Source organism: Oncorhynchus keta, chromosome 19 (genome assembly GCF_023373465.1).
Source record: "Oncorhynchus keta strain PuntledgeMale-10-30-2019 chromosome 19, Oket_V2, whole genome shotgun sequence".
Taxonomy (NCBI): Eukaryota; Metazoa; Chordata; class Actinopteri; order Salmoniformes; family Salmonidae; genus Oncorhynchus; species Oncorhynchus keta.
In genome coordinates this window covers 1,040,152-1,055,797 of record NC_068439.1, presented here as the reverse complement: position 1 = coordinate 1,055,797, position 15,646 = coordinate 1,040,152, and the positions used below count along the sequence as shown (strand labels likewise).

Here is a 15,646-nt window from a genome sequence, read left to right as displayed (position 1 = left end):
TGCTCACGGCCTTGTGTTTTTGTCTGTTTTGTTGAATGTTTTTGATAGGTATATCAATGAATATATCTGGTTTCTTTTAATTAAAAGTTAGTTTTGCCTTCTAAATACTTGGTTAATTTTAAAAACATGTAGGTAACAGTGGGATATCCCGGTTACAAGTGTCTACGGACCATGTCCTGAATCTTCTAACAGAGGTTGGTATTGCTGGTATCACATTTGTTGGAGAGGTGTCTGAGAGGCAAGATCATGTTGAAAGCTTAAATTTAGAATGATGTTGTGTCAATTTTATTTTGTAACTGCATGGAGGCCTTGTGTTTTCTCATATTCAATTTATTATTATACTCATTGCTTTATTATATATTTTTCTTTTTCACATAACTGAGATAACCTCAGGCAAGGCTTTGTACTTACATGCTCATGCTTCAACAAAATGTAATGTCTTTTTTTTCTATACCGAACTAGATCTTTTACTCTTATGAAATACTAGAGATGTTTGGTCTAGTTAGGTTTTCTTTAAATGTTTTTAATTTTATATTTTACTCCTATTTATGTTATTGTTTGGAGATGTTTGGTCTATGTTTTGGTATTATGCTCCATATATGTCCTTTTAGGAGGGTTATATGGGAGAATTATGTACATATATGGAGGAACATAAATACTGTAACACGAGAGAGATACACTTTTAGAGTGCATTTGCCATTCTGGTAAAATACATGGTCTATTGTATAAAATAGGAGACCAGAGGAGGCCATAGATGTATAGAATAGCTGAACACTAAAAACAGACCACATGAAGAGAAGGCGACACTTAGGCGCCAGGACAGCTGGACATACCAAGGTCAGAGGGATATACAAAGGAGGGGGTCCGCCAAATGACCAACTGATGTATTATAGACATAGCCCACATATTTTTAGGACATGGAGATGCTGAAGGAATGACAGAGGAGACACATAGTCTGCTGATCCGAGATAAAGACACACATTGAGCTAAGTGCAGGGACAAAGCAAGCCTATAGCATAGAGGAATGTATAGTATTTTTACTAGCAAGGGTCTTGTCATCATTATAATCTGACGGAAAGCAGATATGGGAGTTATTGGGCTGAACAAGCAGGATGCACGAATTGGGATGTAACTTCATTTGCATGTGGGATGGACTCATATGTTGAATGTGTATAAATCAGAGCGAGTGCTCTGAAAAAGGGTATGTGTTCCGCGGACCACTCCGGCTTGCAATACGTTGTATTAAAAGTCTATTATTGAATTCACCAGTTCTTGTAAGCGTCATATTTGAATCGATTTTCCACGACAGTAGCTGTTTGTCCCCATGTGTGCTGAGATTGTCAGGTTCTTGTCCAGTTCTGGCATTTAGGTCGCCACAGACTAGTACATGTCCCTGGGCCTGGCAATGGTTGACTTCCCCTCCAGGATGGAGAATCTGTCATCATGAAAGTATGGGAATTCTATTGGTGGGGATATAGGTAGCACACAGGAGGTCATTTTTCTCTGTTGAGATCATTTCCTCATTAGTTTTTAGCCAGTCTCTTCCCTGTTTCACACCTGGTAGTTTGGTGGATGGGACTGCCAGCTCACTGTAAACTAGAGGGCAACCGGGGGGTCCATCTCCTCTATATGTTTATTGTAGGACAACAGTCTGTATTCCAAATGTTTCATTTATTTGATGACCCCGTCTCTCTCTGAAGCATCAACCCTCTCCCTGTAGCATCAACCCTCTCCCCTTTTCTCCCTATTGCCTCAACCCTCTCCTTGTAGCATAAAACCTATCCCTATCTCTCCCTGTAGCATCAACACTTTCTCTGTAGCATCAACCTTGTCCCTGTCTCTCCCTGTAGCATCAACTCTCTCACCATCTCTCCCTGTAGCATCAACCCTCTCCCTGTCTCTCCCTGTAGCATCAACCCTCTCCTTGTCTCTCCCTGAAGCATCAACCCTCTCCTTGTCTCTCCCTGTAGCATCAACCCTCTCCCTGTCTCTCCCTGTAGCATCAACCCTCTCCTTGTCTCTCCCTGTAGCATCAACCCTCTCCCTGTCTCTCCCTGTAGCATCAACCCTCTCCTTGTCTCTCCCTGTAGCATCAACCCTCTCCTTGTCTCTCCCTGTAGCATCAACCCTCTCCCTGTCTCTCCCTGTAGCATTAACCCTCTCCCTGTCTCTCCCTGTAGAATCAACCCTCTCCCTGTAGCATCATTCCTCTCCTTGTCTCTCCCTGTAGCATCAGCAGGTGAGGTAAAACATTCTGGGCCCAGTCTCAGGGTTAGAAGTTTAGGTAAAACAGCCTGGACTCACCCTCAGGGTTAGGGTTATAAGGTGAGGTAAACAGTGTGGACTTACCCTCATCATTGATCTGCGTGGCGCTTTGGCTTTTCTTCCCGAGGCCGACCATCCCCATTATTTTAGCACCGAAGCTTGAGCGCCTCTTCTTGTCGTCATCATCGTCATCATTCCTGTTCAGAGAGCACATCTCCCCTCCCACACTGGAGCTCCTCTGGATGGGAGCTGCCGCCACTGGCCTGTTTATCATTTTGGACGTAAACTTACTGTCAGTCAGCAACATCAGCCATGAAGGGCAAGGTAGCTCAGGGCAGTATGTTACGTAGATGGGACAGAGCAAAGATACAGGGAAGGAATGGAAAGAGGACAAGTGGAGATGGGAAAGAGAAAATAGGAGGAGAGGAGGGAGATTGCAGATTCAGCTACAGGGGACTACGACACTGACAACGGTCAAAGGTCACAGGTTACAAGTATAAGTGGAACAGGAGCAGTGTCAGGGTTTAGGGTTAGTGACAGGTTGTCACTGGTTAGATTTCAGACTTACTTGGTCTCTGCTGTGTCTTCTTCCTCCTCCTCTTCCCCTGACACTGCCCCCTCCCCGCTCTCCGGCCCACTTCCGCCCCCCTCTGCCCCCACTCGGCCTCCTTCTGCTCCTCCCACTACTTCCTCAGCCACCTCAGCCAAAATCCCCACCTCCAACTGGCCCTCACTGAAGACACACAACAGGATGAATGATCGGAGGCATGAAAAACAGAACAGAGGGCAGAGAAAATGGGTGACCATGAACATAGCACATTCTCAGAAACAGGCAGGCATAGAACATTATCAGAAACAGGCAGACACAGAACATTCTCATAAACAGGCAGACATAGAACATGTCTATAGGGAGCTTATAGGGAGGAGATCAGAGACCTGGCAGTGTGGTGCTAGGAAAACATCCTCACCCTCAATGTGAGAAAGACAAAAGATATGATCATGGACTATAGGAAAAGGAGGGCCGAACAGGCCCTTATTAACATTGAAGGAGCTGAAGTGGAGCGGGTCAAGAGTTTCAAGTTCCTTGGTTTCCACAAAAACCTATTATGGTCCAAACACACCAAGACAATTGTGAAGAGGGGACCTAGGACCAAAAAAGGCTCCTTAACAGCTTCTACCCCAAGCCACTTTGATTTACTTTATTTATTTCAGCTTTCATTTATTTCATCACATTTCCAGTGGGTCAGAAGTTTATATACAGTCAATTAGTATTTGGTTGCATTGCCTTTAAATTGTTTAACTTGGGTCAAACATTTCAGGTCGCCTTCCACAAGCTTCCCCAAATAATAAGTTAGGTGAATTTTGGCCCCTTCCTCCTCACAGAGCTGGTGAAACTGAATCAGGTTTGTAGGCCTCCTTGTTCGCACATGCTTTTTCAGTTCTGCTTGCAAATTGTCTATAGGATTGAGGTCAGGGCTTTGTGATTGCCACTCCAATACCTTGACTTTTTTTGTCCTTAAGCCATTTTGACAAAACTTTGGAAGTATGCTTCGGGTCAATGTCCATTTGGAAGACCCATTCTTTAACTTCCTGACTAATGTCTTGAGATGTTACTTCAATATATCCACATAATTTTCCTTTCTCATGCTGCTATCTATTTTGTGAAGTGCACTTGGTTGACCCAAGTGCAAGTCTCCTTCCTGAGCGGTATGATGGCTGTGTGGTCCCATGGTGTTTATTGTTGCACACTATTGGTTGTACAGATGAATGTGGTACCTTCAGGCATTTAGAATTGCTCCCAGGGATGAACCAGACTTGTGGAGGTCTACAATTTTTGGCTGATTTTTGGCCGATTTCTTTTGATTTTCCCATGATGTCAAGCAAAGAGGCACTGAGTTTGAAGGTAGGCTTTGAAATACATCCACAGGTACACCTCCAATTGACGAATATGACTCGTATGTCAATTAGCCTAAGAGAAGCTTCTAAAGCAATGACATTATTTTCTGGAATTTTCCAAGCTGTTTAAAGGCATAGTCAACTTAGTGTATGTAAACTCCTGACCCACTGGAATTGTAATACAATGAATTATAAGTGAAATAATCTGTCTGTAAACAATTGTTGGAAAAATTACTTGTGGCATGCTCAAAGTAGATGTCCTAACCAACTTAGAGTGGTTGAAAAATGACTCCAACCTAAGTGTGTATGTAAACTTTGGACTTCAACTGTAGAACTTTCTCAGAAACAGGCAGACATAGATCATTCTCAGAAACAGGCAAGGCAGGCAAAGATTATTGTAAGAAATAGGCAATGCAGACTAATCGGATCCAAGATGGCATAGCAGTCAGGCGTCTTTTGTCTTCGTCTTGTCGTGTCCCGTGTGTATATACCTTGTCTTCTTTCTTCGCACACATTTAAAAAAATATTTTTCTTATCCCCAACTTCAACATTCTCTCCTGCAACCCGCCTCACCCAATGTGGTATGGTTTTGTTATTTTCTTTACTTTAGAACCGAAACCCCCAACAGTAGCTAGCCAGCTAACTAGCTATTAGCTAGTAGTCAGCTAGCCACTGCTAGCGGTCATCAGCTAACCTCCTGGCTAACGTCTCTGTCCCGAAGCAAGCACCAATTAACCTGGAGCTAGCCTATGCTAGGCCCATCTCCCGGCTAACTGAAGAGGTCCATCAGCCACCCTTTGGGCTACAATACCTATTTTGCCAATTGGCCTGGACCCCTTTTATTGCCGATACGGAGCCGCGCCGATCCACCACAACTGGACTACCGACGTAATGTGCCCGAGGGGGTTTTTCAACAGGCTCCTCCGTCGCGACGTCCCCTGATGGCCCATCTACTAGCCTTCTTGCCGCAGCCCGCTAGCTATCTAGAGCATGCCAATTTTTTGGGCTACTATACATATTTTGCCAATTGGCCAGGACCCTTTTACTACATGGCCCTCCGCTGATCCATCACGACTGGTCTGCTGACGTAACCACAGGAAGGGGCTATAACAGACTTCTTCCGTTGCGACGTCCTTCTAAGGCCCTTCTGCCAGCCCCGGCCCACTAGCTGTCTGAATCGCCGTGTTTCCAGCCCGCCCAGCTACTCACTGGACCCAATGATCACTCGGCTACGCATGCCTCTCCTTAATGTCAATATGCCTTGTCTATTGCTGTTTTGGTTAGTGATTATTGTCTTATTTCACTGTAGAGCCTCCAGACCTGCTCAATATGCCTCAGCTAACCCTATTGTGACCTCACCTCGGTTAGTTGATGTCTCTAGAGACAATACTTCTCTCATCGTCACTCAATGCCTAGGTTTACCAGCACCGTACTCACATCCTACCACATCCTGTACATTATGCATTGAATCTATTCTACCGTGCTGAGAATCCTGCTCCTTTTACTTTCTGTTCCGAACGTACTAGACGACCAGTTCTTATAGCCCTTAGCCGTACCCTTATCCTACTCCTCCTCTGCTCCTCTGGTGATGTAGAGGTTAAACCCTGCAGTGCCTAGCTCTACTCCATTCTCCATTCCCCAGGCCCTTTCATTTGTTGACTTCTGTAACCTTACAAGCCTTGGTTTCATGCATGTTAACATTAAAAGCCTCCTCCCTAAGTTTTTATTCACTGCTTTAGCACACTCCGCCAACCCGGGTGTCCAAATCGTGTCTGAATCCTGGCTTAGGAAGGTCACCAAAAATCCTGAATTTCCATCCCCAACTACAACATTTTCTGACAAGATAGAACTGCCAAAGGTGTCGTAGTTGAAATCTACTGCAGAGATAGCCTTCAGAGTTCTGTCATACTATCCAGGTCTGTGCCCAAACAATTTTACCTTCTACTTTGAAAAGTCCATCCTTTCAGAAACAAGTCTCCCACTGTTGCAGCTTTGCTCACCCCCCCTCCTTAAGATTTAGATGCACTATTGTAAAGTGACTGTTCTACTGGATGTCATAAGGTGAATGCACCAATTTGTAAGTCGCTCTGGATAAGAGCGTCTGCTAAATGACTTAAATGTAAATGTAAATGTCTATAGACCACCTTCTGCCCCCAGCTGTGCCCTGGACACCATATGTGAATTGATTGCCCCCCATCTATCTTCAGAGCTTGTGCTGTTAGCTGACCTAAACTGGGACATGCTTAACACCCAGGCCATCCTACAATCTAAGCTTGATGCCCTCAATCTCACACAAATTATCAATGAACCTAACAGGTACAACCTCAAATCCGTAAACACAGGCACCCTCATAGATATCATTCTAACCAACCTGCCTTAAAAATACCCCTCTGCTATCTTTAACCAGGATCTCAGCAATCACCGCCTCATTGCTTGGTCCGTAATGGATCTGCAGTCAAACGACCACCCTCCATCACTGTCATATACTCCCTAAAACACTTCAGCAAGCAGGCCTTTCTAATCAACCTGGCCCGGTTATCATGGAAGGATATTGACCCCATTCGGTTAGTAGAAGATGCCTGGTTATTCTTTAACCACTTGCTCCTACCCGACACGCAGGCGTCCCATCTAGACATCTGGAAATGCAAATGTGCTACGCTAAATGCTAATAGCATTTAATGAACTCAAACGTTCATTAAAATACACATGCAGGGTACTGAATTAAAGCTACACTCGTTGTGAATCCAGGCAACAAGTCAGATTTTTAAAATGCTTTTCGGCGAAAGCATGAGAAGCTATTATCTGATAGCATGTAACACCCCAAAAGACCCGCAGGGGACGTAAACAAAATAATTAGCCTTGTTCGGCGCTACACAAAACGCACAAATAAAATATAAAACATTCATTACCTTTGACCATCGTCTTTGTTGGCACTCCTAGATGTCCCATAAACATCACTATTGGGTCTTTTTTTCGATTAAATCAGTCCATATATAGCCTAGATATCGATCTATGAAGACTGTGATCAAGGAAAAAAATAGAGTTTTATTATCCTGTTAAAGATAGGGCTGACTACTGCCCCCTTTGGAGGAATTGCGTGCCCATAATAAACAGAAAGAAAATCTGTCAAAAATTGCTAATATATGCATATAATAATTATTATTGAATAGAAAACACTCTAAAGCTTCTAAAACCGTTTAAATTATGTCTGTATGTAAAGCAGAACTCTCAGGGCAGCCATTCTCCCAAACTCTCTCTTGTCATCAGAAAAGTTGGCCAAACTTTGACGTCATCGCCCCCCCCCCTCCCAAGCAGCTACAGACCCAGGAACAGTTTCTCTGTCTTCAGCGCGATGTATGCTTTCAATGGGGCTTCTCATTGTGAGAATTGCGCGCAAGCGAAAAAACAGGTTACTCTCATGCGCGCCTCGGCTCCAGTGCTCTCTTTCTTCCAGGATTGACTAAACGATGTGTGTGTTTCTGTTCGTGCTCAGGATTGTTGTCCACCTTTATAACATGCTAAAGCTTGATTCTGAACTTAGTTTGACCAGTTTAGTCGACATATAATATGTAATTTTGACGTTTTGGTGCGCATCCACTTGAATTTTGGCTGCATTTCAACCGAAATATGTTGCGTTTGATAACCTAAAGACACAGACTTCAAAACTAAACGCTGTTTTTGGTAAGTATAATTCCTTCCAGGTCTTCTGATGGAAGAACATCAAAGGTAAGGGAATATTTATGTGGTAAATTTGGGTTTCTGTGGACTCCAAGATAGAGGAGACATAATGCTAATTTCTGAGCGCCGTCTCATGTTATAGCCTAGTGAACGAATTCTGTAACGTTAAAAATAATTGTAACACAGCAATTGCATTTAGAAGAAGTGTATCTTTCTATATATACGTAGAACATGTATATTTAGTCAAAGTTTATGATGTGTATTGCTTGTTATCTGACGTTATCTGCCGAAGCTATCGTCATTTCTCAGGACATTTGAGTAGCATTTTTTGAACAATGCGTCATTGTAAACAGAGATTTATGGATATATATAGCATATTATTGAAAAAAACATAAATGTACTGTGTAACATGTTCTATTACTGTCATCTGATGAAGATTTTCAAAAGGTTAGTGCATTATTTTTCTTTTAATCCTGCGTTTGTTGATTGCATATTTTGTTCAACTTGGCTATGCAAATTAGCTGTGTCTTCGGTGGTGGTTTGACATAAATATATGCTATGTTTTCGCCGTAAAACATTTTAGAAATCTGACTCGCTGGGTAGATAAACAAGGTGTTTATCTTTCACTTGAGCTATTGGACTTGTTAATGTGTGGAGGTTAAATATTTCTAAGAATATTTTTGCGTTCCATGCGCCACCTTCCAGCTGAACGTGGGAGGGGGTCCCAAATGGGAACCCTAACCCGTCAACAGGATAACAGTCTTTCCAGACTCACATTAAGCATCTCCAAATACAAAAGTAAATCTAGAATCGGCTTCCTATTTCGCAACAAAGCATTCTTCACTCATGCTGCCAAACATACCCTCTTAAAACTGACTATCCTACCGATCCTCGACTTCGGCGATGTCATTTACAAAATATCCTCCAACACTCTATTCAGCAAATTGGATGCAGTCTATCTCAGTGCCATCCATTTTGTCACCAAAGCCCCATATACTACCCACCACTGCGACCTGTATGCTCTCGTTGGCTGGCCCTCGCTACATATTCGTCGCCAAACCCACTGGCTCCAGGTCATCTATAAGTCTTTGCTAGGTAAAGCCCCGCCTTATCTAAGCTCACTGGTCACCATAGCAGCACCCACCCGTTGTACGTGCTCCAGCAGGTATATTTCCCTGGTCATCCCCCAAAGGCAATACCTGCTTTGGCCGCCTTTCCTTCCAGTTCTCTGCTGCCAATCATTAGAACGAATTGCAAAAATCACCGAAGCTGGAGATTCATATCTCCCTCACTAACTTTAAGCACCAGCTGTCAGAGCAGCTCACAGATCACTGCACTTGTACATATGCCATCTGTAAATAGCCCATCCAACTACCTCATCACCATATATATTTTTTTGTTCCTTTTGCACCCCTGTATCTCTCCTTGCACATCACTGCAGTGTTTAATTGCTAAATTGTAATTATTTCACCACTATGGCCTATTTATTGCCTTTACCTCCCTTATCTTACCTCATTTGCACACACTGTATATAGACTTTCTTTCTACTGTGTTATTGACTGTATGTGGTTTCCATGTGTAACTCTGTTGTTATTTGTGTCGCACTGCTTTGCTTTATCTCGGCCAGGTCGCAATTGTAAATGAGAACTTGTTCTTAACTAGCCTACCTGAAATTAATAATAAATTCAAATAGAATATTGTTTGAAACAGGCAAGGCAGACATACAAGATAGAATGACAAACCAAAGTGAAATATCAAGACCCAGAAAACAAGTGAACTATCTGACTCATATAGGCAACATGAAAACCAGCAGACACTTGCCCCAAAAAAGATTGGAGTTGCACATCCCTGGCAAGGGGTTTTCTCAAACATACTGTATGCTCTTCTGTTTGAAATCCCATTGTAATATCCGTAATACACCATAGCAACATATAGCCAAGCTTGTGATGGAACAACCCTCAAAAAACATGTTCAGTCATTCGCTTCTAGTCTGAGCAAAGTCAATCATGAACTAAACCATCAAGAGAGCAGTACTTGTCTGCATAGAATACTCACGTTCCCTTTCAAATAGTAGCTGGGTGCAAATATTTCCATATGGAACATTTCTGCATAGCAGAGTAATGTACAACCATAAATTGAGGCAGCTTGCCCATCGCCAGTGGCATTAGCATTAGTAGGTTCCAGAGGTAAGGCTGGCCAGGCAGGCCAGACACAGAGCTCAGTCCCACCTGATGTTGTGGCTTCCCTTTGCCGTCTCTGACTGGACAGACATGTGGCTCATGCTGCTGAGCCGAGAAGCACATGGCATAGCGGACACGTCGCTAACATCACTGTCCAAGGATTTGGCAGTGTCTGAGCCTCTCAGCGTCTGCAGCTACAGGGGTGGAGGGAGAAATACATTGTGTTAGCCAAGACACTCAATATAATGTTGGAGAAATATATTATGTGTTTGCCCAAACACTATATATAGTGTTATAGAAATACGTTGTGTATTCCACTTGCTAGGCCGAGACCAGAAGATATGAGCTATAGAAGCAATAGCCATTCCATAGTGCATAGTATACTATGCATGTAATAATTGTATGTATAACAGAAGTGAAGTCAATAATTATTCAGAATTATTTTACATTTTTAATTTGACCTTTATTTTACTAGGCAAGTCAGTCAAGAACAAATTCTTTCTTTCAATGACAGCCTAGGAACAGTGGGTTAACTGCCTGTTCAGGGGCAGAACGACTGATTTGTACCTTGTCAGCTCGGGGAATCAAACTTTCAATCTTTCGGTTACTAGTCCAACGCTCTAACCACTACGCTCTAACCACTAGGCTACCCTGCCGCCCCTGTTGAATACTCGTTTCTGATTGGCTTGAAGGACATTCTAGAGCATGTATTATAATGCCCTGCATTATTTTCCAGAGTAATATTCTGGAAAACGTTACTTAATACTCAGCATCATAACACATTATGGCATAAGCATGTCATAATATGTCATAACAGCTGACATAACATGGTCATAACAGTATCTAGACCATGTTAACAGCAAATGCTGTTGCGTTACGTTTTTTTCCTTTCCAAGAAGTTTCCTTTTTGAAAAAAGTTTGTTTCTTTATTTAATCCTTTGTTGTTGTTGTAATTAATTATTTACAGTCATGTTTTAAAAATATATATTTTAAGTAACTTGCATAAAATACACTTTGACACTGTCAAGAAGCATTATGACAATCATAATCGTACAAAACTGATGCCCTGCTCCTAAAATCTGCTCCTGCATTCATCAGCAACAGAGCATTGGGGTAGGTACATGTCCGACATCAATTTGTGATCAATTGCAATGATAATTGAATATGGGCAATTTCAGAAAATAACATAAACATACTGTTGACAGCTAGGCTATGCTGTAATGGAACCTTTTGCCTTGTGAAGTAGGTTTAGTAGGTTTAGACACTCTTATGTAGGTGTCCGACTGGACCAGCCATAAAATAACACAATATATGTCTCAACAGGTCTAAACATGTTATGATCCTCCCACTCTGTCTGCCGAATTCTTTCTCTTTGCTCGTTTCCTTAATAGGATGTCGGTGGGCAGAGCCGGAAAGGTTGTCAATGAAATGGGACACACCTGTGCCCGATTTGGGGCACTCGGCTGAGAGTCAGACTCGGCCGTCGTCATATGGCCGAGTCTGGGCCGCCTTCGGAAGTATTACTTATGACTAGGATGCGGGGATTGAGCTCGGGCTGATTCCGGAGTTATCTGTGCCAAATGTATTACTTGGGGCTAGGGACGATTGGGGCTACTCTCTGGCAGATGACGACACGGGCTGCTTTTTTACTATTTTGATCATTTGTACAAGGCAATTGATAAGCATGAAAAACTTTGTGAATGGAACTTCCCAAGTGGTGCAGCGGTCTAAGACACTGGATCGCAGTGCAAACTGTGTTTCTACAGATGCTGGTTAGACGCACAATTGGCCCAGCGTCGTCCGAGTTCGGGGAGGGTTTGGTCGGCCGGGATGTCCTTGTCCCATCGAGCTGTAGCGCCTTCTGTGGCAGGCTAGGCGCATGCACGCTGACACAGTCACCATGGTGTGTGGTGTTTCCTCCGAGACAAAATGTTTTTTTTTGTGGATGGGTATAATTGGTATGAATAATAGTAATATTTTAAATGACTAAATCGGTTAATTTTGTATATGTTTATTTAATTCATTGGGCCACTTCTGGAGGGATTCTGGTAAGATGCCGGCAAAGTCGGCTGAATTCTGGTGACAGAAACGACCCGAGTCCGACACCCGATTCCAGCCCTCGGGAGAGGGCTGCTTCCTCATTGCTAGCTGGATGGGTGTTAAGTAAAGTGTTACCCAATACTCAATGGCTACAGTACATCCAATCTGTTTCTTTGGTTACCAAGGCAACTATTGTAGCTATCTAGTAAATCTGCTAGTTACTTCAATGGATTTTTAACACATTTATACTGCAACTGGCCACATTTCTAGCGGCAAAATGAAGGATGACTTGTCAACTGTGCTACCATAGGTGTGTTACCATGAAGGATGACTTGTCGATAGCGATAGCTCTGCTTCTACACTCACATAGGGAAGGAAACTTGCTGATGTGTTTGGCTAATGCCATAATCTAGACATGTTTGTTTAATGCCAATCTACTGGTAGGGTGTTAAGGGGGGTTGAAATAAACATTACTGTTAGAGCTGAACTGATAATACATACCAAATGATACAACAGACTCTCACGTCTGTAGGCTTTACCATGCCTGGGAAAAAAAATTGTGTGTCCAAATTCTGGGCAAAAGGTCATGGGAGATAATGCACAGGTCAATGGTGAGGCCTTTTACAAAAATTTCCGGCTGAATGAGGTGCCCAAAATAAAATGCCTGTAGCTCAGGCCCTGCAGCCAGGATATGCATATAATTGGTACCATTGGAAAGTTAAAATAATTTTAGGAGAATATAACACAATAGATATGCTAGGAGAAAATCCAAAGAAAAACCAACCAGAATGTTTTTGAGAGAGAGAGACCATCCTCTTAGAAATGCAAGACAAAGGTCATATAGTAAATTAGCTCCCTGGCTGCATTTCTATTGCTTACACAGGGTGTCAGCAGTTCAGGTTCTCAGGCATGTAACTTCAAAAACAAATAAGAAATAACAGTTTTTGTAGAAGGACACAGTCTTGAAAAGTTGTGTCTGTGCGGGTCATGAAGAAATGACGCACCTGCTAAAATCGGTTTCCTACTGAACATACTTCTTCCCGAAATAAATATTATAGCTTGATTACATTTTAGGGTATCTGAGGAGTAAATAGAAATGTATTTTGACTTGTTGAAACAGTTTAGGGGTAGATTTTCAGATTCCTTTCTCTGCAAGTTAAACGAGTGGAATACTCAAATCGGTGGAGCCATCTAAACTGACTTTTTGGGATATAAAGAAGGATTTTATCTAACAAAACAACACTACATGTTATAGCTGGGACCCTTTGGATGACAAATCAGAGGATGATTTTCAAAAAGTAAGTGAATATTTAATCATTATGTGTACAGTGGGGAGAACACGTTTTTGATACACTGCCGATTTTGCAGGTTTTCCTACTTACAAAGCATGTAGAGGTCTGTAATTTTTATCATAGGTACACGTCAACTGTGAGAGATGGAATCTAAAACAAGAATCCAGAAAATCACATTGTGTGATTTTTAAGTAATTCATTTGCATGTTCAAATTAAATACAATGAAATACATATATGCACATGTATTAATTTATGTGAATATTTCATGTTTATTGATACTCATTGACATTGATAATCATTGATAATAATTTTGACCTAGATATACTACTGAACTAACCAGAGGCACTTTTAGGGTTTAGTGTTCTTGTAACAGCAACACTTGTTTGACACGCTCTTATTCATTTTCTTCTTCCTAACCCTGCTCTAAAACCTTTGAGCTAGAGACACCAAATTAACATTACAGATTGCTTCCGACTACAATAGCTGAGAAATGTTTGTTTCTACTTTTCAAACCATAGAAATATATGCATTCAAATCAATGCATTCCCAACTTTTTTTCCTTTTCAAACCAATCCCAACTCCTCCCACACCTTCTATGCTAGACTCACCATACCTTTACCACTCAAACTGTGTGTGTGTGTATGTGTGTTGGCGGCTAACCTCCCTGATAGCTTCTCTAGTAAAAGTGAGATTGCATGTGATCATAAATGTGTGCACAACAAACTTCCAGTGGCCTTTTGGCAGAGATGCAAGGTTAGTTCCTAGTACCGTCTCAAAAGTCCAATATCTGTAATACATTTCTGACAACTTGCCTCTGAACCATCAACATGCTTAATTACATGGATTTACGCAACCGAGGACACTCAACTAAGGCACAGGAAAGCCTAAAAGCATCGCTAACAAAGAAAGACAACGAGCCAACTAAGACCAGTGACGATACATCCAACTCTGCCATAATGAAGGCTCTGAATCAACAACAAACTTCGATGTAATGTTCAAACAAGCAGTTAAGGAATCCCTGGAGGAACTGCTTTCTGGAGAAATTAAATCACTTAAATATGGTGGAAGCCTCCAAAACATCTATCTTAAAACTCTCAAACAACATAGCCAGCCAATCTGTCACATGCAAGTCTCTGGAGCGATGCTGTGAAGAGATGCAGGTTAGCACCAGGACTGCTACAGACGACATAGCCACCTGCCGAGAAGCAGTGATGCAACTGAGGGAGAAAATGACGTGCTTGAAGACAGAGAGAGGAAACTGAACATACTTATGGTGGGCCTGGATGAAACCGCGGAGGGTTCTGACCCAAAAGGTTTTCCTCAGGAGAATCTACCAAAATGGATACTGTTGCTACAAGGGAGCAATATTGAAATTCAACAGGCACACCAAATCTACATTGGCAATAATAATCGCAGCCGTTCCCGCACCCTCATATTCTGCCTGTTAAGATATGAGGACTGAGTGGATACTCTGAACCAGAGCCCTCAAGAACCCACCGAGATGGGAGATCCAATCTGGCGTTCGTCCCGGACTACAGCAGTGAAACCACACTGAAGATGAAATCCTTTGACTACATCAAACGACAGATGACAGCAAGAAGACTTCGCCCATTCCTGACATACCCAGCCATCCTGGAGATCAGGAAAAATAGAACACTTCTTAAATTCCATACTGTGATAGAAGCAGAGGCATGCCTTGCAGCTGAGGACAACTACAAGAGAAGGAGCCCAGTCGTCGCCAACAATTCCTCCAGATTCTTCCCACTGCAGACTAAGTAGCTAATGTTACCCATGTTTATGTTTATGTTTATGTTCATGTTTCGCACTTCGCTCTGCACTTCGCTCTGCAGGAGACTCTGCTAGCTAGCCAACAGCTAACAGCTAGCCAACGTCACCACACACACGTTACTGAATCGAATTCAACAACCCGGTCAGGTAGTATCACATTTTCATTTCATTTCATTACAGTACAACGGTTTGATTTGTTTGATCGTAGCTAGCTACATAGCTAGTTACATAGCCGTCTTTGTTTCAAAGATAATTGTGTAGTCTAGAGCGATTTCCTAGGTTAGCTAGCCAGCTATTGTCGTTCTTTTAACGCAACGTAACGTAAACAACACTGCTAGCTAGCCAGCTAGCCCCGAATAGTAGCACTGTAGAAACTATTACACTCAACGGAACGACTTGATTAGTGTAGTGTAAACAACGCAGCTACTGCCAGATAGCCTACTTCAGCAGTACTGTATCATTTTAATCATTTTAGTCAATAAGATTCTTGCTATGTAAGCTTAACT

The 15,646-nt window shown here is 42.4% G+C and overlaps 1 protein-coding gene and 1 long non-coding RNA gene across 2 annotated transcripts in view; both read right to left on the bottom strand.

Moving 5' to 3' along the window:
• The window catches only part of rims2b (regulating synaptic membrane exocytosis 2b), a 217,864-nt gene that overhangs the window by 28,931 nt on the left and 173,287 nt on the right, over positions 1–15,646 (bottom strand). The window contains exons 20-22 of the mRNA XM_052471751.1: positions 10,068–10,213; positions 2,834–2,998; positions 2,350–2,528 (exon numbers count right to left, since the gene is read on the bottom strand). Coding sequence (XP_052327711.1) covers positions 2,350–2,528; positions 2,834–2,998; positions 10,068–10,213 — 490 coding nt within the window. The remainder of the gene's footprint in view (positions 1–2,349; positions 2,529–2,833; positions 2,999–10,067; positions 10,214–15,646) is intronic.
• Positions 2,914–15,646, bottom strand: part of LOC118373993 (uncharacterized) — a 38,526-nt gene continuing 25,793 nt past the window's right edge. The window contains exons 3-4 of the long non-coding RNA XR_004823525.2: positions 10,068–10,213; positions 2,914–2,998 (exon numbers count right to left, since the gene is read on the bottom strand). This is a non-coding gene — a long non-coding RNA (uncharacterized LOC118373993). The remainder of the gene's footprint in view (positions 2,999–10,067; positions 10,214–15,646) is intronic.